This window comes from Lissotriton vulgaris, chromosome 2_2 (assembly GCF_964263255.1).
Source record: "Lissotriton vulgaris chromosome 2_2, aLisVul1.2, whole genome shotgun sequence".
Lineage (NCBI taxonomy): Eukaryota > Metazoa > Chordata > Amphibia > Caudata > Salamandridae > Lissotriton > Lissotriton vulgaris.
In genome coordinates this window covers 91780232-91789660 of record NC_141688.1, presented here as the reverse complement: position 1 = coordinate 91789660, position 9429 = coordinate 91780232, and the positions used below count along the sequence as shown (strand labels likewise).

At 44.9% G+C, this 9429-nt stretch overlaps 1 protein-coding gene across 3 annotated transcripts in view; it reads left to right on the top strand.

Annotated features, from left to right (window-relative positions):
- The first annotated feature begins 1991 nt into the window (after positions 1 to 1991).
- Positions 1992 to 9429, top strand: part of ARID3B (AT-rich interaction domain 3B) — a 418853-nt gene continuing 411415 nt past the window's right edge. For 2 of the 3 annotated variants that reach the window (XM_086959348.1, XM_086959349.1), the window contains exons 1-2: positions 1992 to 2162; positions 8150 to 8776. In XM_086959348.1, the coding sequence (XP_086815474.1) occupies positions 2127 to 2162; positions 8150 to 8776 (663 nt within the window). In that variant the 5' untranslated portion in view covers positions 1992 to 2126. The remainder of the gene's footprint in view (positions 2163 to 8149; positions 8777 to 9429) is intronic. The other variant, XM_086959351.1, reaches the window with a different exon arrangement.

Genomic DNA, 9429 nt, shown 5'->3' with positions numbered 1-9429 from the left:
GCTGTTCTTTGGTATAAGTTGAAAAAAAGTCATAACGCTTAAACTTAGTTTTTCTAACATACTGCACAACTGCTCACTAAGCTACAAAGTACAACAAAAACAGCTCATTATTAATCACATAGGCGAAACCGATGAAGTACCAAAGCCTGTTAGGATATGGATACAGACTTGTTTTTGATAAATTGGTCTTTCATCACACTAGTTTATTTGCTGCACACATGTAGTTGGTTAATTTGTCATGATGTCAAACACCAGATGTCCATGGTTGAGTTTGATTTCATGCAGGACTGAGAGGGGGCGTTACTAGTCACATTAGTAATAAAAGTGCGTGAAAAGAAAAAGGAAACTAATGTGAGATGTCTTGCAAGGTTGGCACGCTCACTCATCCATCCTGCAGTGCCCTTAGTTCCCTGGTGCTTTGCAGCAGTTTAAAATCATTTTAGAGTTTCTTGTTGCTCAAATGGTTAGAATTTCTGATATTTATATGTTTCCCTCGTCTTCATTGCTTGATTTTGGTCTCGAGAAAGTGTCACTCAAAGTCGTTGAATGTCACTCATAATTACCTTGAAATTATGGAAATGTCACTCATAAGCAATCTCAAACCTTGGCAGCTATGCTCCCAGTGTTTACAAAAGTGAATGTCTCCTTGTGTAATTTTATTGTTACTCACGAAAAGAGCTCCAATGCCTTCTGGTCGAGTTCGAGCAATATAAATACATTTTTAAAAACTACATTTAAGCTAAAATAAAAGCGCTGCCGTCAGCTGTTTGCAGCCATCTTGTAAATCATCAGCATATGGTTTACATAGCGTTAAAAAGAGCTAGAGCGCTGAACGCATTTAAGACTCTGCCAGCACCGGGCGCCATGCTGCTCGGCAAAACACATTTAGAATCGTTTCTGCTGTGCAGCAAGCAAAGTTCGCGCGGACAACTGTAACTATCTAGGTTGGTATTGGATATATGAATAGGGACTGTCCCATTATGCCCTGTGCATCACCAGTACGTTAGCCATAAATATTTCAAGCTGCAAAAACTACTTTAAGTCGTTTTCGCTTCAACTTAATTTCTGCACCATGATATCACAAATAAGAAAATGTGATTTTGTTAAGGAAATTTCAGTCTACTACTCAGAACGTTTTACACACTGAGTGTAGCATGAAAAGTGGCATACATGTGTGAACGAAATACAGTGTTATTAACACCTGTAAGAGACAAAGTAAGCACATACTGCATTCTTTATTGTTTAGGTATTTCACGGTGTACAGCAAAGTTCAACCTATGCTAAGTAACTCAGTAAACAAATAGAACATTCCATATGCCCTTGCTTATTGTCATTCGAAATGTCATAAACATCTACACAGTACAGTAAATCGATAAAAAAATGGACTCGCTCCAATGCATCCATTCTATGTACAGAGATTGAAATGGAAGGAACCAATAAGAGGAAATCAGACATGAAAAGCGTAAAAGCGAAATACCTTCGAAAGACACACTGTCATTTTACCCAAGCATATAGCTAGCAGTTGTCCATGTTTTCGGATTTAAAATCCTGAGTTGTCAGAAACTGTTGTGAGTGTGAAAAACCACCAGTGGCAAGAGAACATTTGACCATTACATATCAATTAGATAACTCTAGGTTTTTAAGCTACTTCTTTTGTAATTATTCTTAAACGTAGATGTTTGTGAAATCCTAAAAACAATTCTGATAATCCTCCAACGGGCAGTCGCCACCTCTACTCTCGGCCTGCCGATTTCAATATGAATAAAAATACATTATGCTAAAAACGTACATTTCACGCCTAAAATAAATAAATAAATATAATCCCGCCCCATCCTCATCTTTCATCCTAACAGCGTACCGTGCACGTTTCTGCTGACGTCTGATCTGTCACAAGTACATACTCTACTTTCGTAGGAAAACATTGTGATTCACTTTGCTGTTTTGTCCTTCTTTTTTTTCTTCGTCTGGTCTACTACGGCGCTGACGTCAGTACGCCCAGGGCGCGTGCTCGGGCGGGGCCTAGGTGTTCCTGGGGCTGACGTTGAGGTGGAAGCAGACTTGGGAGGTTTGAGCTCCGGGCAGAGTTCAGCCGATAGAGCGGCTCTGGGTACGGGGGAGGCCCGGCCATGGTGGAGAACGCGAGCACCGCCCGTGGAGCTCTGGTGAGAACGGGAGCGGAGCTGGTGGGGGAAACCGTACCTAAGGAAGGGTGACTGGGATCCTACGGACCGGGCACAGAGCCCTGGGCATGGCAAACAGTTTGAACGCAGGCTTGTGAACCTGCGGACGGGGCAGGAGCTCAGCGCCTTGCTTCAGGAGGGACGTTCGTTTATAAAAGGAGATACGAGAGTTCACCCGAGCACTCTTCCACCTCCTAAAGAGAGGAACACCGGCGAATCCAAAGTTGGGTCGGTGTCACAGGGAGAGAGCCCGGGCTTCATCGGGGCAAGGTGGCCGGTGACCAGTTTATGCTTCTGGCCTCAGGCTGGACAGGGTTTCCGTGATCTCCGAGACTGTGGATGTTAGAGCTTGTCACTGCGAGGCGGTAAGCGCCGCGGGGCAGGTGGTTGTGTTAGTGTTGAAGCTTTGCTGGTTGTGAGATGTTTTGTGAAGCCGATCACCGCAGCAGGGCGGGGTAATATCAGCAGGCGATAATGACGGGAGGGCAGATGTTGGGCGTGTCATGACGAGAGTAACTGATGTGTGGACAGAAGTCGCCATATGGGATGTGTAGGTTGCTCGGAAGTACCCACTGCGCGCGGGTGACGATAACGTAAGTAATTCATTGGGTGATGTGTAAGTCGTTTTCGAATATTAGGAGATTGATCAGCAGGCGCATGTTGTGTGGGAGGGAAGAACTGGATCTCACGAGGCCGAAATCGCGCTTTGCTTATCTTTGCACGTGCAGGTCCTGCTTGGAAAGTGTCCGTACCTGTGGCAGAACGCGCGCAGTACTAGAGCCTATAACGCGTGGACGATATGACAAATGTACAGTTATGCCTTTCTGCACGTATGCGTTTGTTACGAGATACCCACCACCATATATTATACCAATATAATGACTTGTACTTAGTACTGCATAGGTAGAAATTGGCGGCGCGTTCTTTGCCTAAATCTGGTCATTATCCCCTGAATTCTCGCCGTATTCGGATTTTCAATCAATTCAGAAACGGGCTATCCGCCTTTAATTCGGATAAATGCCGTTGGGGTGTTAACAGTACTTTTGAGGATCAGCACTGGTATCGACCAAATATAAGGAAACTCTAGAGTTGAATTTGCCCGTATTCCAATTTGCTTGAAGGCTAAGCAACCTACCCGGAGTTGGTATTTTATGTGCATTTGTGTAGTGTCTCGTAATACTCCCTGCGAGGCGCGAAACACTCGTGGAAAGGTAGCGTGATGTAAATGCTCTCGTGTTTTGTTGTTGCCCCTTGGTTCCGTATAAGTGACAATCAATCAATAAATTTATAGAGCGCACTACTCACTGTGAGGGTCACAAGGCGCTAAAGGGAGGGGTGTTGTCATTGCTCGAATAGCCAGGTCTTGAGGTACTTCCTGAAGGTGAGGTGGTCCTGGGTCAGTCGAAGGTGTGCAGGGAGTGAGTTTCATGTCTTTGCGGCCAGGTAGGAGAAAGACCTTCCTCCAGCGGTGGTTCTGTGGATCCGTGGAACGAGGGCGAGGCTGGCTGAGCGGAGCTGGCGGGTGGGGGTGTAGAACGAGAGGCGGTCGTTGGGGTATGCGGGTCCTTTGTCGTGGAGCGCTTTGTGTGCGTAGGTGAGGAGCCTGAACGTGATCCTCTTGTTGACGGGGAGCAAGTGCAAGTTTCTTAGGTGGGCGGATATGTGGCTGTGGCGGGGGATGTCAAGGATGAGTCTGGCGGAGGCGTATTGTATGCGCTGAAGCTGTTTCTGGAGTTTGGCTGTGGTTTCTGCGTAGAGGGCGTTTCCGTAGTCCAGTCGGCTGGTGTCGAGGGCCTGGGTGACGGTCTGTCTGGTTTCTGTGGGATCTACCTGAAGATTTTTCGGAGCATGCGCAGGGTGTTGAAGCAGGATGAGGATACGGCGTTGACTTGCCTGGCCAACGAGAGGGAGGAGTCCAGTATGAATCCTAGGTTACGTGCGTGGTCCGTGGGAGTCGGCGCGGGGCCCAGCGCTGTGGGCCACCAGGTGTTGTCCCAGGCGGAGAGGGATTGTCCAAGGATGAGGACCTCCGTCTTGTTTGAGTTCAGCTTCAGGCGACTGAGCTTCATCCATTCTGCAACGTATTTCATTCCTTCCTGGAGGTTGGTTTTGGCGGTGGCTGGGTCCTTGGTGAGGGAGAGTTTGAGTTGGGTGTCTTCAGCGTAGAAGATGATGTTGTGTTTGCGAGCAATGGCGGCGAGGGGGATCATGTAGATATTGAAGAGGGTTGGGCTGAGTGAGGAGCCCTGGGGTACACCGCAGATGATCTTGGTGGCTGCAGAGCGGAAGGGAGGAAGGCGGACTCTCTGGGTTCTGTCGGAGAGGTATGATGTAATCCAGTCCAGGGCCTTTCCTTGGATCCCAGTGTTGTATAGGCGGGTTATTAGGGTGCGGTGGCAGACGGTGTCAAAGGCTGCCGAGAGGTCTAGGAGAATGAGGGCGGTTGTTTCTCCGTTATCCATCATTGTCCTGATGTCGTCGGTGGCTGCGATGAGAGTGGTTTCGGTGATGTGGTTTGCTCGGAATCCGGACTGGGATGGGTCGAGTGTGTTCGTCTCGAGGAAAGCGGTCAGCTGTTTATTGACGGTCTTCTCGATGACTTTGGCCGGGAAGGGAAGAAGCAAGATGGGGCAGAAGTTCTTGAGGTCTTTGGGATCCTCCGTGGGTTTTTTCAGTAGGGCGTTGATCTCTGTGTGTTTCCAGCTCTCCGGGAAGGTGGCTGACGTGGGCATAGAGCGGATAATAAAGCATTAGATCTTATTGTATTGGTTAATAATGCGTGAATTCCTTTTGACCTGCGTGGGAGTTGCTTTGATGTGTATGTATCGCACACTGCTTATATGGTGTCGCAGCAAACGCGCAGTTGCCCTTTAGGCCTGCAAAGTCACCTGAAACGAGCATGAGCCGTCTTTCCATAGTGGACAATTATTATACCCACCTCATTCCTCCTCACTTCATATGGATGGTTCAATCTTGGATTTGTCTAAAGTTGTGTTATGCATATTTTTAGGACATGTGGTGAGTGTTGCGCATGTGCTTATAATGTTACTTGAGATCACTGCAAAAATATGTATCTGCTTGCGACACCAGTTACTATGCAGTGCTATCATGTAATGACAAGACAGGAGGCTAGCACAGTCTTGACTCAAAACACAGAAGCAATGATGATCTCAAAACAATATGAATGTCCTCCTCAATGGTTAACTAAGTCTTTCTATTGTGCTTCTGAAAAACACCGTTTATGAAGAGGGCGAGAGTAAAACCTCCGGTCATTTGGCTTGATGAAACATTTTACCTCTCTTGCAATGCCAAGAGATGCTTTGGCTCCACATTGAGGACGGTACAACCTTTAAACAAAAGTTCAGCCTCCACAAAAAGTTTCCTTCACCGTCTGAAACATTGTGGATAAATATTTAGCATAGAAACGACTATATTGCTAGGAGCCTCTTTTAGAATAAGAACATTCTAGTAATTTCCACATAGCAGCCTCGGCTGGAAAGCACATTTTTTCAGTAAGACTGCTATACTATTGTATCTTCCTCCAATTCTGCAAAATATTAAAGGCCTTGAATCTGCTCATGGACCAGTGGCTGTTGTATCTGCTCATATAAATTGAAATATTACTATTTTACTCAGCAGCTGAAATTCCTTTTCCTCTCCAGCTTTGCATTCTGCTCATTAAATCATCTATTTGTGATACTATGTTTGTAATTCATAATTCTCTATTTACTCCATTCCCATGAGCACCCTAGCAATTTTAAGAAATTTTGATGTGATCGATGCTTTTTGCGTCATTTCAAAGCTTGTTGGCCATACTTAACAAAGGACTAATCATTATTTTCTCTTGGACTAGTGAGCCCATGGACGGAACCTCCCTGACATGTAAAGCAACTAGAATTAGACGTGCTTTGTTCACCTTATAGTTTTGTGCATAACTTTACAAGGTTCATCCACAAATGTCACTAAGCATTTAATTTAATATCAGAAATTCAGATGTCTCGAACCTCATTAATGCAATTGATTTATTCTGCCCTGTTCAAGCATAATTTAACAAGTGTCCACGTCCTAGCATTATCATTTTTTACATTTTTATTGGTGCACCTTTCTAACCGTTATGGATTGTTAAATAATGCTGTGGGGGTGAATGTTGTTTTTACACATGATCTTGGGGTAGTTAATACTCAATGATCGTTATAAACTGATAGTTAATTCCTTTGTAGAGGTGTGTTTCGGGTTTGCTGAGGGTGAGGTGCTTTACTGCCTTTTAGGTAATGAGATTTCTGTTAGAGGAAATAAATATCTTGTCGAGTTCTGTCATCACCATAATAGTGACATTTTTTTAAGCCAGGAAGGGAGAGACTGTTTCAGATTCAAGGCTGTCCGTATTGCGAAAAATTAGGTAACTCTCGTGCACATCTTCAGTCTCAAGCACACACCAGTCAACTTGTGACGGGCCTCAGGCGTTCGTCCAAGGTTGATAGAATCAGATCAGTGATGTACTGCTCACTTAGACGCATACTCGAGCACATTACATTTTGGTCTGCTTTTGAAAGTCAGCGTCAGCCTCATCCTAGAAAGCATGGAAATAGCGAACTTGGTCCTTGTGTGAGTTAACAGGCTTTATTTTTGTATTAAAATGGCATATACCTGAATGTATTTGTAGCCAAGGTATGGCCTTGGCCCTCGTTTCTAACTTATGTTTTCTTACAGACTGTAGGTAAATCAAGGGAAAACGCTCTTGCACCGACACACACTTCTTTTTCGGTGGCTGAACGCATACGATCAGGCAAAATACTGCCACCCACATTACAAGACAGCCAGTTGATAGTGGCTGTTACATTGCTCCTTTGTGTGTACTAACATTACTTTCTATTTTTTTTATTGAAAGCATGAGGCTGGTGAGGCAACTAGAGCAGGCTCATGCCCCGACATAGTGTGTTGGATGTAAGGAAAATGTGACTGCCACTTGAACAGCCTATGCCAGATCTAAAACAACATCTACCATTGTGAGGTGTAACGTCTGTGGATTTTTATGGTTCGATAGTTAAACATGGACCATCTAATATGTGCTTGGAATTTAAAGAGTTGTAAATTCTACTCGGGGTCGTTCCCTTATGCAGAAATACTGGCCCTTGTTGAGGGAACGAACACATATACAGTAAGTCTGATTTAATCTGTGGGCCTGTCCGAGATCTGAAATATTACAGAAAACCGCTGCTGTCGTGTCACAGGCAAAACGAAATGCTGTCTAAAAATAGTCAGTGAACCTAATATGCTGATTGGTGCGCATGCAGAATACTTTGGTGGCGGTGTTGCCATATTAATATAAAGTAGGCTTTCAGACTTAATGGATTTAGGGCTTGTTTGGTTGCTGTAGGCAGTAGTAATAAAAATGGCCGGGTGGGTAGTGGCATGTTGAGAATTAACTCATTTATCGAGCGGCTCAAAGGATAACCTGACCGTCTGTTGTAGGAGGAGGGGGGTTCGAAATAGTAAAGTAGAATCGTGGAAGCGGGTGGGTGAAGTGTACTAGATTATGAAAGCAGTAGTGGTGGTGAGGGCAGGCGGGTATGTGGATCATTGAAACGTCAGCATTGTGTAAACCTAAATGGGACAGAATTAGAGGTAAAGTTAAACTGTTAGACAAAGATAATCCATTTATTGAGTTTCAGGCCATTTTTTTTAGGGCATGTCCATGCTGCCTTTGGTTTCAAAAACAAAAAAATTGACCATCCCAGCCTTTCTTTTCCTTCTATTTTTGTTGTCTTTTTCCCACCTTTATTATGTCTGCTTTTGGACGGGACCCTCTTCTTTACTTTGCAAATGATACAGCAATTCCCAACGGAGGAAAAATACTCTATCAGAGTAGCTCACAACTTTTTTAAATTCGTAAAAATAAGCTTAATGTCTGACCCAGATTTCAAATGTCAACATTGTCATGAACTGATTGTTTTGTTTTCTTGTTTCAGCCATCGTTGATCTCAGACAGTGGAAATCCAGTGTTATCGAGTGGCACTCCCCTGCGTCAGCCCCCCAAGCAAGGCATGAAGTTGGAAGCTGTAATGGAGCAGCTACAGAAGCAACAGCAACAACTGGCTCCACAAGCCATGGAGATGCGGGCGCGGCAGATAAGGGAGGCTCAGAGACTGTATGCACAACAGCTGGCGGCCCAGCAGGCCTCTCTAGCTGCTACGTCTGTCAAAGCAACTGGTAGCCCAATGATGGGCCAGCTGAGCCGTGCTCACCCTGCAGCTGGAGTATCTCGGGGCTTTCACCAAGATAGTGTTAATTCTGAATCTGAAGAGGACGAGGAGGAAGAAGAGGATGAAGACGATGATGAGAGCTTGTTGGATGAGGAAACGGAACATGGGGACCTGCATGACAGCATGGATGTGACTGACAGGGCATTGATGGTGTCCACAAAGCACTTTCACGTGGTGCAGCCGGACCATAGGAAAGAATCTACCTCGGAATCACTGCTCCCTCAGGGGCCACTTCCAGTGGAAATAAAGGAGGAGCAGGAAGACCCTTCAGACGACCTTTCAGGCTCGCCTCGAAGTCATCCCAGCTGGGGAATGGATGACCAGCTAAAGCAGGTAATGAACGTATGCCTGCCTTGTGCGCCGCTGCTGTTATAAGATACCTTCAGAGTACACTATGATCATTTATAGAAGCGCTCTGACGCACAGTCCATTTCAATGCAGTGTGACTCGTGGCCTCCATATCAACTGTACAGCACTTGCTCTGTATCACAAATTTCAGGTATTGTTACCGTGTTGAGGAAGTGGTCTCTCATAAATAACATGTTTCTGTTTATAGTTGCCTTGCGTAGATGCCTGCAACAGGCAGAGTAATTGCTGGGTTCCTTTACATTTCTTCCATTCCTGAGAATTTAATTAAATCTTTATAGGAGACCTGCTTGGTGGTGTAATGGTAGCAGGCTCGTGACACTGTAGATTTTACTTCTTATTCCTTTTATGGTAGTCCAACATAATCAAAGTATGGCTGTCTCTTACTTAGTTTTCCCTAGGCCTTAAAATGCACAGATTGGGGTTCTAGAATCGATGCTGCTTATGCTTTGCATATGGTCACCTGGACCATGGTGTTATTTTTCAGTACACTATTGCCTTTAGAGTTCGAAAACTCATGTGGGAAGCAAACCTTTTGCCATATTTAACTGATGTGCCTAAGTTATTTTTTCACCTTCACATCGTCTTTTGCTATGATAGTGTAATCAGACTTTAAAAGA